Source organism: Sparus aurata, chromosome 3 (genome assembly GCF_900880675.1).
Source record: "Sparus aurata chromosome 3, fSpaAur1.1, whole genome shotgun sequence".
NCBI classification, from domain to species: Eukaryota; Metazoa; Chordata; class Actinopteri; order Spariformes; family Sparidae; genus Sparus; species Sparus aurata.
Window position 1 is genome coordinate 9,286,178 of NC_044189.1, and position 18,164 is coordinate 9,304,341.

At 44.8% G+C, this 18,164-nt stretch overlaps 1 protein-coding gene across 2 annotated transcripts; it reads left to right on the forward strand.

Annotated features, from left to right (window-relative positions):
* Positions 1–3,664: 3,664 nt before the first annotated feature.
* Positions 3,665–15,730, forward strand: prdm1b (PR domain containing 1b, with ZNF domain). 2 transcript variants are annotated; one of them, XM_030411955.1, is made up of 7 exons: positions 3,665–3,854; positions 4,364–4,701; positions 8,403–8,522; positions 9,980–10,223; positions 12,178–13,103; positions 13,214–13,342; positions 13,762–15,730. In XM_030411955.1, the coding sequence occupies exons 2-7, from the start codon at positions 4,531–4,533 to the stop codon at positions 14,323–14,325; spliced, it is 2,154 nt and encodes a 717-aa protein (XP_030267815.1). In that variant the 5' UTR covers positions 3,665–3,854; positions 4,364–4,530; the 3' UTR covers positions 14,326–15,730. The 2 variants fall into 2 exon arrangements, with proteins under 2 accessions (XP_030267815.1, XP_030267816.1); XM_030411956.1 differs by lacking the exons at positions 3,665–3,854; positions 4,364–4,701; positions 8,403–8,522 and adding an exon at positions 9,562–9,682.
* The last annotated feature ends 2,434 nt before the right edge of the window (positions 15,731–18,164 follow it).

Sequence of the window (18,164 nt, forward strand, 5' to 3'; positions counted from 1 at the left end):
GAAAGTTTGCAAACCTGTGATGTGACCGTGATACGACATGTTTTGTGGTAACGCAATATGGCCTATGACGCGTACAAATGTGAATGGTTCATAGCCTTTGTTCCTGGGAATGTTGGCATGGACACCCAGTTCTTGATGAGGCAAATACAGAAATACTGTTGTACCTTTGTCAGTGGGCCATAAGCTAAGTCATCACTGTGTTACCTCCTTAGGTGATAGACAGTGACTTAACAGACCTTTATTTCAATGAAAAGTTTCATAATTGTTACTTCAAACTTTGCAAAAGGGTATTTAGTGGAAATGAGTTCACTCATTTTTTTTTTAAGTAGACGTGTTATATAAAATAAAAGTGAAATGTGAGACAAAAGAGAGTGACACATTTGTTGTTTCTTTTAATAATCACTATGTACAAAGTTGCTAATTTTATAACTGTATGAATGTATATATTTCATGTTTTTATTGTCAAAATTAAATTAAAAATAGGGCACTGAAGCTTTCCTCGTACCTTGATCTTTTATCTCATATCATGTTTAAAAACTAAAAAATCAAACTTGAGTTCAATTCAGAAAAAAAGCACGGTTACGCAACACACCTTTCACGGGCTGCTCCGCCATTGGTTGGGGTCCACCCGTAATGAGGCTTTAGGTGGTGGAATCAGTGGTTACTGATGGGTAAACAATAGGATTATTTACTTTATACTCCTAATTGCCCGATTTGTTTTCTTGCAGCGCAGGGAGACAGATGCACCACGATTGGAAAAAAAATGACCATCAGCCCTTTGTTGAACTTAATTCTTTCATGTTATTTATGTATGTTGACGTGTAGGTAGGAAGCGCTGTGTGGGTTAGCTAACATTGTCTTAGACTCTAGAATATCTTTAAAATGCTACAACCTAATGCATTTAATTGTTTTCTTCCCATTTCTTTAAAAGCGAACGTTAGCAGTGGTCACGGCAGGTTTTGACCAATTCCATCTTCACTGTCGCGTGATGTTGTGCTTCACAGTTTCTATTTCAGTACAACCACAATGGCTATTTTAAAACATCAACAACTACCACTGTGTGTCTTCTCAGCCTCAGGTAATTCAAATCACTTTTCAAAATCAACCCTTGCTAGAGCAGGTGGCAGCTTTCTCTGCACATGAGCTGAACACACTTAGACTTTTGCATGGCAACACGTGTATTTAGAGCAAGACTATTACAAAACACCTTTAACTTAGTGTCAACACGTTTCAGGTCACATCACTTTGTCTGATTTCACGTGTCTCAGACAGTTTGAATATAGCTGACCTCAGGTCTTTTCTCCACTTATCCTTTTCGTCTCGTCTGGTGCCGTTATCTCTCTCCCTCCCTCCCTGACTCCCGCCCTCCCTCTTCCTGCTAATAGGCCCTGTTCCCTCATCTCTGCTAGAGAGAGAGGTTTCCCTCCCCAGAAAAAGTGTGTCTGGAGCTATCCGGTGTCCCGGATGTGATGTGACTCCGGGAGTGAGATGAGTCGGCTAGCCTGCTATCCTGGAGTGCCGGGTCTTTAGCCTCTGAGCCCTGAGCCTGAGCCCAGACTGTCTGCAAATTAGAGAAATTAGCCCAGCCAGGCACAGGCCAGTGAAAGAACCCAAATCCCCACCTCCCCTCCCTTGCCACCACACACACACACACACACACACACACACACACACACACACACACACACACACACACACACTCCTTCTACCAGCACCATTAACCCCCACGCCACACTGGGCAGTAAAGTAAAGCTCCACTCTTGGAATAGCAGTCTTGCCATATGGCAGCCAATTTACTATTTCACCAGCCAAGTTAGGAAAGAAAGGGCGAAAAGAGGCGGGGTCAGTGGTGGATACAAATACGTTCTATATATTTTTTAAACAAAGCTTCGGCTTTATCAATTTATATTACTGACAATGATAATAAAATGAAAACTAATCAAAGTGTTGATTTATAAGTGGTTAGACAGTATGTTGTTGTATAATAATAATTATGATAAAAATAATAAAGATAATAATATGGGTATACACTGTTAAATGTATTAGTTTATTATTTATTAGTTATTTCGCTGTTTATAAATGATATAATGCTTTATAAACCATTTATTAAGCTTTTTTAGAAAACATTTAAGTTGCAAATTATGTTTATTATACTTATTAATACTTAAGTAAATGTTTAATAAATACTGTATCGTTCATCTGTAAGCATTATTTAGATGGCCACTATAAAGTTGCAATTGATGACTTTAAACATTTACCTTTTGCTTAATAAATAGTTTATAAAGCATTGTATTGTTTGTTACCAGTAAAATAACTACAAACTAAGTTTGATTGATTACAAATCTACCATTTATATGTACCCCTTTGATTAAAGGGGCGCTATGCCGCTTTTGAGATTAAATCCAAACTCGGAATTTCACTATTTAGAATGTTAATCAGGAAATAATACTCATAAAAAATAGAAATAAAACTCAGAAACACTTATCTTTTCCATAACTGAGAGTTTGATAATTATCAGCAGCATCTTTTCAGGAACTGGAACTTGAGGAATTGAATTGTGCAAGTCATGTGCAGGTTATGCGTGTTGGTAAATTCGGATGAGTAAGCACACCATTAATTACAGTAACAAAACCTAAATGCAGAGATTAGTCATGATGTATAGGTACATGTGTCACCGGTGATAGAGTGACCATGACGAAGGTTTCAGTTGTGACACCACAGGTAAAAAACCTTAATTTCACAAGCCCCTGGGCGCATGTGAGGAAAATAACCGACACCGGTTTCACATGTGACAAATTCTGGTAAACTCACATAAAGGCAGAATTGTTTCAGGCATTTTAACACGTGAAAACACAACGGTTTTCTAACACGGACTGCGTGTTTACATTTTGAAAAAAGTCACATTCTCTTTTTCTGACCTCGTCCATATGCTGTGCTTTAAGTGCTCTCTCCTGCCCTGGCTATTTTTACGCAGGCGAAGGCGACCCAGAGCTCGATATAGACTCCGCGGGTGTCTGAAAGTAAAGGGGACGCCCTCCAGACAGGTGTCTAAGTCCCTTCCCTGTGTGGCGTGCGTGATTGACTTGCCCTACATCTGTACCTGTGAACGGGGTGACCAATCAGAGCCAGGCGTGTCCGAGCACGTGGGAGAGAGGGAAAATGCTTGTATTTCACTTTTTTTTCCCTAATTAAATCAAAAAACATTTAAGAATAATTGCGCTCATGTGTTTGCATGGGTTCACTTGTGTGTGTGTGTGTGTGGGTGTGTGGCAGGGGTCTTAAGGGTCTTGGGTAAAGATGTTCTTCAGTGAGATGTAGGTCAAGGAGGTACAGTGGCAGCAGATTGCTCATTAAGTGCCAAACCAAGCAAAAGTCTATGAGTGTGTTTTTCAGTGGCAACAGGCCAGCCATCTGCTCTTCCTTTATTCATTCATTAACATGCCTTCTTTGTGCGTGCGTGGACGTGTGTGTGTGCGTGTGTGTCCAAGCATTCATCATCAACAGCCCACTTGCTGGCCAAGTGTACAACGTCACTGATGTTGTTGTCCTGAAAAAAAAAAAAAAACCCCAACAGTTGTGTGTCAGATGGCTCGGTCACATGACCACGGCGGCCTGCGATTGGCCGGGCCGCTGGGCTAAAAATGCTTGGCGCAATCCCCGGCTCATGAGTTTTCTTGGTGACAGTGACAGTGAGTGGACACAGCAAGAGCGGATACCCGAAAGGATCTTAACTGAGAAGGAATCCCTGAAAAGACTGAAGGAAGGAGAGAGAGAGTACAAAAGGAGGAGAAAGCAAAACGGGGGATGACATAGCCAAAGAAATGAGGATCCTACAGCTGAATGAATGTGTGAAAGTAAGTCATTTTCTTTCTTTCTTTCTTCTTTTTTTTCATTGGAAGGATAACGTTGGATGAATAACAAGACGGTTAAAATGGCACTGAGTGAGCAGAAAAAGGAAACGTTGACCAATTGGCCCCATAAGAGACGGCTGGTTGAACTGAATGGCAAGTGCTGGGATGATGGCCAAGAGCGGTGACACTGAACTTTGCTTTTCGTCATGAATGGAGCCGGCTGCTTGAATAATGAATGGCATTTTTTAAAACAGTGGGGGGATAGCGAGTGTGGCAATCACAGTCCTAGATCGTGTTCACTTTGGAGGTTGCTGCTTTTTTATAAATAAGTTGGGGTGAGTCGACTCAGTTTGCAGTGGGCCAACTTTAAAGTCAGATTTCTCTCTTTTGAAAAATACACTTTCAAGGGCCCATTTGTGCGAAGGTTGATTTTTGAATCTTACAAATTGGACCTTTAGCTCAAAAGTCAATGCAATTCAAAACTAACTTCCTCTCTCCTATGTTTTTTCCAGACCTTGAGCTTTAACCAGCGTACCTAAGACAAGGGGACCTTCCCAACGAAAAACCAAAGTACTTTTATACCAAAGCAACCCAAACCAAACAGAAACAAACCAAACTCAAGCCGAGAAGCCCGAGAAGCCTGAATCCGATCGCTTGCAGTTCATTCTACACTGTCAACATGAAGCTGGAGAGCACGCAGGGAGACATGAGCGGCTGGAGGGAGATGGACTTTGCCCTCAACTGTACCTACATTGTGCCGGACCAGGTGTCGGACCCCAGCTTCAGCCTGCCCAAAGCCATGACTTCCATCCCGCGGAACCTCACCTTCGAGTATGGCGCGGACAACGAGGTAAGACTGTTTATCCGCCGAGAGACAAAATGTAAAACCAAACAAACTTTAAGCTACTTGCACCCTTAAACCGTCGCTTTTGTCAGATTAGAGCTTTAGTGTTGACACCTCGAAGCATTAATTCTGTTACATAATTCTGTTGGGCCATCTGTATTGGGCTACTCGGAAACAAAAGATCTGCTGACTAATGAGTTCGCCACGTATGCAGCAGGGTGTATGCCGTGTGTGTGTGTGTGTGTGTGAGTGAATGTGGGCCAGTGCACACAAGGCCACTGGCAGCTTGAGGTCAGGGGCCTTTCTCATGTCTCCCGGCCACCTTAACTTCCATTATGTCACGCTTATGCTCAAGCCATTGTGTGGCGGCTCCTTCGCACTTCACTTGTTGCGACGCATGCAGACGACTCAGGGCGTAAACACACACACACGCGCGCAGTGAGACTGGCTTCCACCAGGTGACCTAATCACATCAACATTCACGCCTCGCTTCTTTTTTTACAACCGTGCCTGGCCTCTTTACCACACACCCCCTCCCACTCAGGTGAGTCAGAAGCAGCAATAACTCCCCCCCCCCCGGGGTTATTACCGTTCTGTCAAGTGACTGTTTGGCTTGCAGTAAGGGTCTGACGTGTGCCTGGGCATGTTACCCTACTGTAAAGCAGTGCAATCACGTCGGCCGAGGACGGTTTCAAAAAGGGGTAATTGTTCTGCAACTCGAGAGAGAATCCCCATCTTGAAAAGGAAGACAGAGAAGAGAAAGATGTCACACCTCTTGTGTTGTCGCTTCTCAACACGCAGCACTGCGGTCGGCTTCGCCGTCCCCTTCCTCTTTCTGGCAACACTTTCTGTCGCCGTTCCTCTTCCCTGGCTGTCACACTCTCATCTCTTCCCTTCTCTCTGTGCATCGCTCGAGAGAAAAAAAAAAAGCATGCAAACTCAAGTGATAGAATCTCTTCAAGCGCTAATTTTCAATTCCCCCCAGCCCTTGTCTACCGGCCCGGCACGTCTTACAAAACGCCTCGCGCAGCTCGCAGCCCTAATTTTTGCAGTTTGCTCGTGCTCGCATGGCGCAGTCCCAGCTGATCAAACAGCACAGTCATGAGAAGGTAATGATATCCCACAGTCCACATGTGATAAGTGAGTCAAAGCACACCAGAAAAGAAATGAAACATGAAAACGAGCACGAGCGCGCGGCTCACATGCTTGCCAGTAATCTGCATCGCTTCAAGCGCGCCCTTGTCCAGTGAGTGGTTTCCCTTCCTAAAGACGGCGTCATGTGAATCTTTCTCTCCGTGCCCTGTCGTAGTTGGGAAATTCATTTCCTGCGATGATCATAAAAACACAGCCGCTCCTTTGTGTGGGTTTGTGGGACGGTGTGCACACATGTGTCATCCTAAATGTAAGACACAGGTCATGCGGTTAACAGGAAGCCTCAGAGGGAAGGGAATTTTCTTTTTTTTATATATACTCTCAGGTGAGTGTGTGAAACACTTGTTTCTCGCAGACAGATGAGTGGAATCGAGAGTCTGGATGAAAACTGAGAACGGAGTCATTGGTGGTGCACACTTTGACATTCAGCAGGATTGTTAGGCCCACTTGTCTTTCTATTCCACCTGTTCTAGACTTCCCTTTTCCTTTCCTCCCATTTCTTTGCTCCGAAGCGTGCCAGGAAACGCCACGAAGGGTGGAGGGGGCACGTGGCAGATGGGGCGCCAGCAACGGGTGCCAGCGAGCCGAGAGGGAGGCAATGGAGGGGATGGGTGGGGAGAGGATGGTGTGTGTGCATGGGAGATGGGGGGGGGGGGGAGGGGGGGATTTAGGTTAAAACCAGATGATTAACTTTCGTTGGGGACAGGCAGCCGGCCAGGCATCAGGCTTCAACCTGGCGGCCGCACAAGCTATTTCGAGAGGGTTAAGAAAAGACGAGGGATGGGGGGGGGGGTTGGCGGGGGGGTGGTGCGGCCGTGCGACATAGCGTGGGTCCACTTAAGAAACGCCCCCAAACCCGTCTTTTCTTCCGTTCCTCAACTTCCCCTCCCTCCCTCCCTCCCTCTCCCCCCAGCCCTCCCAACCTGGCTGAACTGAGCGGTTAAGCAGCGGTGGCGGCCCACAGCGATTCGTTAGTCACGCAACGCCAGCGAAGCACAATGTCACTGTCACCCCGGCTCATCGCATCCAGGAATCACCTCACTTGCCTCGACGGCTGCTTGACACGCACACACACACACACACAAACACACACACTCCTGCCGCCCTCGGTGACCTGTTGTTTCTAATTAACTGCCTTTACATAATTTAACGCGTCTAATCTGCACAGTGTGGTGAATAATCACAAGGTTTACAGGTGGTTTACATTTTTTAAAGGTTTGACCTTTACAAATGAGGCCATGCAAATCCTTTTGGGGAGGATGGCAGGAAGAAAGCGTGTGTGTTTGTGTAATGGGGGGTTGGGCAAGGATTGAAACACAAAGCTCCTCAAGACACCGCGGCTGTGTGCCACAGACGCCGCTGCCTGATGCCGTGTGTGAGCGTTTGGGTGCGTTTGCGCCCAAGGGTTTGACCCCAAGCCTGTGCAGTGCCTACGAAAGTGTGAATCACAGATCTGTTCTGCATAACAAAGGCGACGCTGACAGATCCTGTGCGTCCTCCCTATAGATCATCTACCTCTGAAAGGCAGGAAATGACTCAATAACGTACAGAACGTGGCGGGTTTTTGTTCTTACCATATCTTGGCAAAAAAAGGGGTTCCCGCTCATACTGTAGCCAAAACCAAAAAAAATAAAAAAATCTCATGTATTTTTCGCTTTGGTCCAGACAAGTTTTTGAAAGACGTGTTGGAGTCTGATTTCCACATGTATAGGTTGAACATTTTGCAATCGGGGCCTTTAGGCTGTGAAGCAACCGGTCCCTACAGCACGCTGAGTCAGTGTTGACTTTAGAATTGATTTGTGGTCTCAGGATCAAAACGTGTCTCCTGCGCATTTTAAGTGCGGCTTTCGTGAGAAGCCCACAGGACACACAGCAGGCGACACTGCTTCCTCTCTCTCTCTCTCTCTCTCTCTCGCCGGTGTTTGTGAGGACAGCAGGTCAGAGATCAGTGGAGTAGGTCAGAGAAAGTGTAATTCTCTTCATTCGCTTAACTCATTAGCGTCCAAAGTGTGTCACCTTGCCGGTTTTAACTTGGCTCTAGAGCCGTCTGGGTCAATGTGACAAGGCCGCCACGGCTGCAACTCAGGCAGAGAACCTGCCTCACCCAAACACCCATAATCATTCAAAGTGAGAGAACCATCAACCTTAAAGGGGCAATACGTAAGACTTTTAGGTTTAAAACATTCAGAAATGTGTTGACGTTATCAGCAGGATATGAAGAAACACAAAGAAATTCTGGTGTTATGCCAGACTGCTACTGTGTTACAAAGAGAGTCTTTCAAAGCTAGCACGCTAACCGGTTAGCCTCGGCTATGTCTTCACGCGCTCTCTCTGTAGCGTGATGCGTAAAATAAACTCAGAAAGGGAATATTCTTCAACAGATTTAACGTATCGAACGGAAAAGTACAATGATGCAAACTTAACTGCCTTTTTTCGCAACCTCCGACAGGTGGTCAGTTTTTATGGGAAAGAACCTTAACAACCTGTTGTGTAATTTTCCATGTAAGGGGTGACAGACGTGAAATCTAATTATGCATTTGGTCTGTGTGTTCCAGGTAACAGGCGTGTTCAGCAAAGAATACATCCCTCAGGGGACTCGTTTTGGTCCCCTGCAAGGAGACATCTACACCAAAGACAGCGTGCCCAAACAGGCCAACAGGAAATACTTCTGGAGGGTAAGAGAACATTTACATCACACACAAGCCATATGCATGATCAAATTCAGGCATCAACAAGGTCATCCAGCTCTAATCCATCTTTTAGACAAGTCTCAACTCTAAATGTACGAAAATTAAGCAGTTGAGCAGCAGCATGTTTTCATCTTCCTCTATTATTCATGATAAAAAAAAAAAGAAGGTCAGACGGTCTGATACAGAAGTTTCACATCCAAGTCCATGTCAACACGTAAGGAAACAAGAAAGCGCTTTCACACAGATCACTCTGGCGCACAGTGGTTTTGCTAAAAATTTCAGAGGAAGTTGGACGGACACTGGTGGCACGTAACATACGGACTGACGCTCACACAGTCATCAGAGCCTTACCGGCATTTAGTCCTATGCAACATGTGTCACACAAACAAAGGAAGGGGCTATTGTTCAACATCCACACGCACACAAACACTCCCAGACAATCCTCGTCTTTCCTCCCCCTTTTTTTTTATTCCTCAAGTCGTGTTTCTTTTTATCTCTCCCTCTCTCGTCAAACTTGTGTCACTTAGGAAATTTTCAATTCTGCTGACTCAATTCCCAAAAGGACTTTTCGCTGCCGTCCTGTGTATTTTCCTTCCGGTTTTATTTCCTGTAAAACCTGTGCAAGGGGTTGTTCCTGCCCCGTAGCAATAGTGAAAGTCTGACGTCCTCCCGGAGTGATTATCTTATCAACCACATGACACACAGGTGTATGGTATGTGTGTAGACAAGCTGCCAAGAAAAAGCCAATGCGTGCGTGCCCGTGTTTATCGGGCTGCCTGCCAGCATCTGTCTGGCAGGAATCCAGTTACGTCTCCCCTTCCCTTCACCCTGTTTGTTTTTTCCCTCTGAACATAAGCAAGCGCGCCGCCGGCGCGCGTTCCATAAAAATAAACGAGAAGACTGAAACAATGATATTACTGAGAAGTGAGAGAGAAGAGAGAGAAGGAAAAAAAAAAGGAGAAGGAAAGAGGGAGAGTGAGAAAAGGCCACGCCTCCTTCCTGACACTAGAATAAAGTGCACAGCACAGGCGTAAAAACACACTCAAGAGTTCAACACTGAGGACACACAGGGCAGAGCTGTAAGAGCAAAATACACTGACTGATAACTGAAGAGAGGAAAGGATATTTAACTGTACATGGCAGAGGTGATTATTCACACTTTTATCTGATATTCTCTATTTTTTAAATAGTTGTATTTATGATGTATTCTTGATTCATTTCCATTTTTTGTATTGATTGCTTTGATTCTATGTGGATTTTAATCAGCATTTCAACCAGATTCCTGTGTGTTGAATTTTAGAAAATAGGAATTTGAGCATCACATGCTGCGATGTGGTGGTTAAGAATTGAACTGTACCATTTAATTTTGACGATTCATAAACACAAATCAGAGCTCCTGGGCACCTGTTTTAATCCCCACCTCTTCACCTCTCCTCCACCAGATTTACAGCGGCGGCCACCTTCAAAACTTCATTGATGGCTATGACGTCAACAGGAGCAACTGGATGCGCTACGTCAACCCGGCGCGCTCCCTGGCCGAGCAGAACCTGGTGGCGTGCCAGAACAACCGGGACATCTACTTTTACACCCTCCGCCCGGTGGAGCCCAACCAGGAGCTGCTGGTGTGGTACAGCCAGGAGTTTGCCCAGAGGCTCTGCAGCCAGCAGCAGGGCGACATCAAACAGAGTGAGTGCAGCAGGAGCAGACGCTTCAGTTAAAATAGACTCGCTAATATCTCGTGGCGCAGGAAGGAAGAGAGGTCGTGTATGCCCATTTTTTGTTGTTTTCGTTTTTAAATGCGATGGAAGTTGTCGGAGGTACTTTTTTCCCCCTGGTCACCTACAACCAAAGTAACCAGCTCCATCACCCAGTGACCTTGTAAGAATCGCCTCCGAGAATAACCTAGCGAGAGGAAATGAAACAACAATTACGCGCAAAGATTCTATTCTGTTCCAGCTATTTTCATACTAGATCTGATAAAAAAAAAAAACAACCGATTTTGATCTGCTGTGATTAAACACGTAGCACAGGGGTCTGCGTCAGCCGGGGATCGCTTTTATCAGCAGAAAATTCTTTCGCTTCAAAAGCGAAAACAAAAGACACCGTTTTCCCTTCCTGTGAAAAACACTTGATGTTATCTTTCACAGAAAAAGATAGTTGACAGTTGGCTTGATGTTATTTCCTCATGCCTGGCTCCCCGCGGAGAGCCAGAGATTTTTGTAAGGCCATGGAGGATGCACAAATCTCAGTGGTTCGTGAGATGTGGTAAATGACGTGGGAGTCTGAGGGAGAGAGGAGTAATCGAAGGGGAATAATGGCCGGTCAAAGTACCTTAGTGAGTCACTTGCTTTCAGCTATTAGTAGAACTGCAAGTCATACCCTCATCATCTTGAACGGTGAGGATAAGATGACTCACTCCGACTGGATACACCAGCTGCGTCGCCATCCAACTCGGTGACTAACTCAAGGCAGTATCACTACATTGTTTTATACACTAAGGGTTTTAAAAGCGTTCGCCTTTTCCTTTCTGTGAAAGTCCACGGGCGGTCATTGTTTGTCTTACGGGTTTGACTTTCTGTTATTCCGTGAAGGCGATCCAGTTCCGCCAGCTCAGGTGCTGGGGTGGCAGCACTTGAATTCACAATCCCAGAAGATATTATGAATGTATCTGGGCTTTACAAATTCATGATCGTGCACCTGTAATGATCTAGAAAACAGAAGAATGACGCTTCAAGTCCCTGCAAACTAAGGAAACCAGTGGCTGCATCTAAGATCACAGTTAGATATGGAAAATCCTAAATGGGGATTTAAACACACAAAATGTAAAAACAAGAGGAACGGGATTTTGCTGATGAAATTCTGCCTATGCGACTCAGGCATGAGATAATGTTTCAAAGTTTAAGTCGTGTTATGTTTAGCCCCTGTTCGACAGCTTCCTTCCTCGCCCTCCCCCGGAAGGTACAGCAACAGGTGACCAAATTAAAAGCACCCTTACCGAGAATAAGCTTGGTATTTTTTGAACATTGTTTGAAACATTATCATATTATATTTGACACAAGAATGGTCTTTTTATGCAGTGACATAATGTGTCTTCAAAGTTCAAACCAATAATATAAAATAGGTTTAGACCATCCAAAAAACAGCAGCACAGCCCTTTAAAGGACCCTCACATGATATACTCAGAAGGACACAAACAGCAGCTTTCTCACAAACAGAAAGAAAAAAAAAAAAAGGAAGGGGTGTTTCACATTGTCTTGTGGCCGGTACGGTAAGGCAGCTATACCCAGAAAAGGTTGCACAAATGAAACTCAGAATCTTGCCATCCTGCTGCTCATAGATGACACAACACATGGACTCCCACACGCTCTATCACCGGCCCACTCTCCCACACCAAAATCACTACTGCGACTGACAAACAGAAACCTTCATTGTAGGGCCCACGCGTCAAGTCAAAACTGAAACTACTATCATTTACCATAAGAGGGAGTGCCTTCCGTGGGCAGATGTGTAACTTGCGTGTGTGAGGCCTCTTGACTTGAATTTGGGGATTACATAGATAGTGAAGTGAGATATGCCATTACTTAAAGTCATCTGTGAAGCTGTGAAGCTTATATTCATATTTTATTTTTCTTTCTCGCAGAGTACACGAGTTCTGATGAAGACCATGAGCCAGAGTACACCAAACGGCACCTACCTCAGCAGACATGGCTCACAGAACGGACAAAGGAAGAGGTGAAAGAAGAGAGGGATGAAGACTGCGAGGAGAAGATAGACGTGGAGATGCTGGAGAGAGACACTCCGCCTGACACGCCTGACGACCAGGTCATGGACTTCAGCAAAAAGGTTGAGAAGGAGGAGAACAGCGACAGAGATCCAGAGGGACGGGTGATCATTCCTTCCCCCCAGCCCGATCACAGAGAGCCCGGCCTGGGCTTGAATCACCCATACCTGCACCATCCTGAACTCCAGTCCCAGCACAGAAATCTCCCTCTGCACCTCCACGGCCTCTACGGCCACAGGGAGGGTCTTGTTTCATCTTACCCCCTTTACCCTCAATCCAGACCCCTCCAGCCTCCTTACCAGCTCCTTCCTCCCTACGCCCCACACTATCCCCGCCTCCTCCTCCCCTCGTACTCCCCTCCCTTCCCTGGGATGCTGCCCTCAAGGGGACCCCTCCGCTACAGCAGCTACCTGGGCACAGACGGACTCCCGTATCCACCCATCGGCCAGCCCAACCTACTCCCGGTCTCCCTCCCTTACCCTCCGTCCCAGCAAGGGGGTTTGAAAGAACTCACACCTAATGTGTCGCCGCCGCGAGGCGCCCCAGCCACCCCAGAGCTCTCCCCCCTCCCCAAGGCCGCCAATCAGCATCAGTCTCCCGAGCAGTCGCCCTCTGCTTGCGAGGAGGCCATGAATCTTAGCCTGGCTACGACCAAAAGCAGCACAGCGCCACGCAACGGCCCCGGCCACAAATCCCTGCCCTACCCACTGAAGAAGCAGAATGGGAAGATCAAGTATGAATGTAACATCTGCTCCAAGACGTTCGGACAGCTGTCGAACCTCAAGGTAACAGCTTCAATCCCTCTATCTTGCAATCATGACTTGACTTACACCAACAAAATTTTGTCATTTGACACCGGTGCTCATGACTCTTTTTTTTTTTTGTATGATTGTAGGTCCATCTCCGAGTGCACAGTGGCGAGAGACCGTTCCAGTGTAACCTGTGTAAAAAGAGCTTCACTCAGCTGGCCCACCTCCAGAAGCACCACCTGGTCCACACGGGGGAGAAGCCACATGAATGTCAGGTATGTCGAAAATCATGACCTCAGAGTACGTTTCTGTACGAGTGCCTTTGCTGATCTCAGCTGTGACGTTGATTTAAAATCGAGAGTATGACTGTACACACAACGCACCCCACATACCTCTCTGGTAACTCAGTCAAGTGTCAGTTTGATATTCATTGTGCCACGACCAACCTTTTTTTTAAAACAGCATCTTTATGCTCTTGTTTGCTACTTAGACTTCATGGGTGTGAGTGTCCAGAGAATAGAACTAATCTTACAAAGAAAGAAAATCAGAACTGGAATAACATGGTCGAACCAATTACTGATGACAAAAAAGTTATATAAGTTCTTCCACACAAACAATACAACTTTTCTATGGTGTTAGTAATCAGTCACGTGGACACATTACTCACAGAAACCTTTCCCTTCATGCGTCCTAGGTGTGTCACAAACGCTTCAGTAGCACCAGCAACTTGAAAACACACCTGCGCCTCCACTCCGGGGAAAAGCCATACCAGTGCAAGCTGTGTGGCACCAAGTTCACCCAGTACATCCACCTGAAGCTGCACCGCCGCCTCCACAGCACCCGTGACCGCCCCTACCGCTGCCAGCTCTGCGCTCTGACCTTCTTCCACCGCTTCTCCCTCCGCATCCACCAGCGCAGCTGCTGCCTCGCCAACACCAACGCCCCCGTCAGTGCACACATGAAAGAGATGGTGGAGCGGTTCGACGCCAGCCAAGAGGCCGACACGCTCACAGAGACGGCGTCGGCACCACAGGTGGAGGAGGCCGTGGAGCGGTGGTTGGCCCGTACCTTGGAAGGCGAGGGGAAGGAGGACCAGAAGGAGGCCACCGTTCTGCTGAAAGCTCTGACGGCGGCAATTAACGCACCGTCGATGGCGCAATCAGCTACATCGCACCACAGCTCTCCACTGGCCTATCAGGAGAGGGCCAGCGTTGTTCATCTCCACAAACGGCCGACAGTGAAAACAGAAGGACAGTGAGAGGGGGGACGGGAAACAAGGACATACAGCATTCCATCAACCAAGAAAAGAGATGTCGCCAAATAAAACTCCCGATATTGTCCATGAAGGGCAGAACGGGAGATATAAACTTCCATAATCCAATGAGCACAGCACCAAAAGAAGAGCATTCCAAAGACTGAGGCTATTCAGTGATTGTACTTCCTCCCAAATGTCAGTTTCAAATATGAAATCAGGGAGGGATGTTGTTAAGCTGTGAATTATTTAAAACTCTTTTCACTCAGGTAGAGAAGTGTTTGCTTTTTGTGCTTTAACTTATTACCCTTTTTTTTTTTATTTGATTCCTCTATATTTATTTAGTTGTGTCATAGCTTCTGCTAGTGTCTTTTTCATGTGTGCTGGTATTTTCCAAGGAGATCTGATCTTTTGGGGAAAACCTGCAAGTGGACTCAGGAACAATACACGGTCCAGTCTTCCCTTGTTATGTTGTGTTTTTACTTTTTGTGTGTGACAGTGCGTTTGAGCTTTTGCGAGTTGAAGTTTTTATATGAACGACAGGGCACAGTGACGGCACAAACAACCCTCCTGCTCCTCGACTGTTTGCACCTATTTTTTTATTTATTTATGATAATAAAAAAGGGAAAAGAAAATCAGATACCTTCAAACTGTGTGTTAATAAGCCATTGCCAAAATCATAATCAAAGAACATGAATGTGTAGCACCATTTTTTTTGGGGGGGGGATCATTATTCAACTCAAAGGGAGAAAAGAGGGTCAGACAGAGCATTATTCACCTTTTTTCTTGATTAACCGGCAACTACTCACAGCTAATTCAGAATGACTCACTGTCGCTGAACATAACCAAATGCCACGAAAGAAACAAAAAGACAAGACCCACTGGAAAATACATCTTATCGTTTTTTATGTTGACATTTATTGCTAGTTAACTCACTTGATCGCTGCGTAGCTTTTTTTTTTTTTCTTTTTTACCGGGTTCAAATGTTTCTGATATTTCCTACAAACAAAGCTTTACTGTAAATGTTAACCTGAGCTTCATCCAAATCTTCATACAGACGTCGGTACCTCATATTCAGCATTGGACAGCACAACCAAGAGACGAAGAAGCACAATTTTGCAACACTGTTTATACTTTCGTCACGTAGCACTGGAATAAAAAAAGACAAAATACAACTGTGTGCTTTTGGTGTTACCCAAAACAAGAAGGCAGGGATTTGTGTCCTTAGCCAGTAAAGTTCCTTCTTTTACCATTTTGTAGTTCTATTTTCTTATGTACAATATGTTTGTCTATGTAGTTCTATTTTTGGAAACAGGTTATGAGATGTTAAGAATTTATATGTGAGAGACTATTTTGACGGTGACTTTTATATTTACATGATGTAGCATATTAAAGATATTGTTTCTATACATCTACTGTTTTGCGTGTGTTTTTAGAAATTTTGCTGAATGATAGCAGAAAAGAAATAATTGCTGCAATCCCATGTTAAAGGAAGCACTGCATTACTTTATTTTGACAGTGCACTGATGTTCCTCTAATGGTGTGTTCAGACCAAACACACAGCAAATTTACCTTGTGTGGGTTTGACCCCAAAGAGCCAGAATACTGTACTGTACATTAGCTGTGAGCTAATGCTAGCTAAGATGGCACAACATGAGTCAGCTGAATCCAGCAATCACCAATAACTCCAGACCTCCATGCCCTTTTTTCTTCTCATATAATAAAGTTCACTGCCCTTCCAGCTCCAGTGAACTGCAGTCAACTTACTTTACAGCACATAAACACCCGACAACAGAGCTTACCTCCATGGATCACTGCTGCTGTCAGGTTAATAAAAAGGAGTGAAAAGACATTTGCTTTTTAACCCCAAAAGTTAATAAAAATGTTGTTCAAGCTCTCCTCCCATCCGTAAATGGCTCCAGAGCAGAATCCATTGTAAAATCCTCCAGATAGTCAGGCTGAGGTTCAGATACGGCTGTCTCTTCCCACTCTGCTCGGCCCGCCTCAGCAAAGCCTTTGCAACACATGCACATTTTTTCATGAATATACAAAATTTGCCCCATTACAACATAATTTACTTGTCTTCTTAAACTGTTACAAATCACTGTTAAAAGATATTCTATGATGTTGCAATGTGATCTGTTCAGGGTTTGGTTACATTTTGGCACAAAAACGACTCCGTTAAGGTCAAGGATTAGGGTTTGATATCTTTGATGTCATGGCGATAAAGGTCCGAAACTTAAAGCAGCAATATGTAAGATATGGCCAGAGTTTTTGTTTTAAACTTTAAAAGAATTAAATAAAGTTTTCACCTAGAATGTGAAGAAACAACAGTGTTGATGTCATGTTTTCTGAAGTTAGCATGCTAACAAGCTAGCCCCGTGGACATCCTGTCTCGTAACACCACTTTGAACTGTTGAGAGGAAATAGTCTTCCAGCCCAGTTAGGCCAGCTGTTAGCGTATTAAATGAACAAAATACTTAAGTTCAACTCATTGATGAAGTGTCAGAGTTCACAGGTGGATGGTAGGTGGAAAGTGGGGCTTTTTAAAGACCATTTGAACATCAGCAGCGGTATCAGCAAGTGACGGTAAAGGTTGAGCTGTGAGCTAGCGTGCGTGGTCCTGAATATGTTGCAATGGGAGTGAGGCAGCAGTCTTGAAGGACTAGCAGGATACACTTAATTTCATTGTCTGCTATTAGGTGTTAGTTGGTAAGTGTTACTGTTCTTCCTCTTACTAAATTCCCAAGTTACATAATGCTCCTGAGGCAGGATTTTACCATTAGTTTTATTGCTCATTAAATGTTTAATCAATGCAATACAGCTACCACTCTAGCTTTGCTCCAACCTGTCAAACCGGCCCGTCTCCCTTCTAGAGAAATTACATTTGATCGTTATCAAAATTGTGTTGCACGAAACAATCACTTGCCTAGCAGGGACATGTTATGTAGCATTTCATCATTGTTTGAATCAAAAAAAAATTTTCGTAGTTGCATAATATATTAATTGTATAAAATGTGCTTATAGTAGACAGGACTGTGGAGGAACCTCCTATTTTAGAGACCCACTCTGTTTCTGGAGCCCCCCTGGGGTTCATCCTGGGTCCCTTACTGTTGTCCATGTTTGTCCTACCTTGAGTGCAGACGGAAACATCTTTGCAATTCCATGTTATGGTCGTGACCGAGCTGTATTTCCTGTTAAGCTTGGAGAGAACAGATATCCTAAGATTATTCACAATTACAGATCAGAAAGCATTAGGATTCATCCTCCCAGTCCCAGTTTGTGCAGACTTTTGGCCAAGGGTAAAGTTTCCCATTGGTGTTGTCTTCTAAACGAACAAAAGTGATACTCATACTCAGCCAAAACACAGCAAAACACACCAGATCCATGTTCACTTGCAGTCTATTTTTCTCCACTTCCCAGTTTCACATTGCCTCATTTGTTGTCTACCTGCGTCAGCTGTTGATCATCGGAATTGCGCAAAAAACTAACGGCAGGATGTGAATGAGGTGACCCATGTTCTTGCGAGTGTGCATGCGTATCTTTGTGCATGACGCAAACAAATCAAGGAACCAGACTGTGTAAATGAAGCTCCATTAGCGCAACTCCAAAAAATCCACAGGACACCTTTTCGGCTTGTAACTTGACGGGATCATAGATGTTTACGTCATCTGAGACTCTTTACGAAGATGAGGCCTTTCCTGAAGAGAGTCATACCTGCAGTCAGAGACCTTCTTGTTCACCTTGGTTTTTATTTTTTATGATCTGGTTGATTGATTTTGGACCTTTACAGATCATCATCATCATCATCATCATCATCATGTCAAAGCAGCTAGATGTGCATG

Bases quoted from the DNA above. Each gene is read 5' to 3' on its own strand.
- prdm1b (XM_030411955.1), top strand. From the start codon at position 4,531: ATGAAGCTGGAGAGCACGCAGGGAGACATGAGCGGCTGGAGGGAGATG. The intron at 8,523-9,979 runs GTAAGAGAACAT...CTCCTCCACCAG, and splicing joins ACAGGAAATACTTCTGGAGG to ATTTACAGCGGCGGCCACCT. The intron at 10,224-12,177 runs GTGAGTGCAGCA...TCTTTCTCGCAG, and splicing joins GCAGGGCGACATCAAACAGA to AGTACACGAGTTCTGATGAA.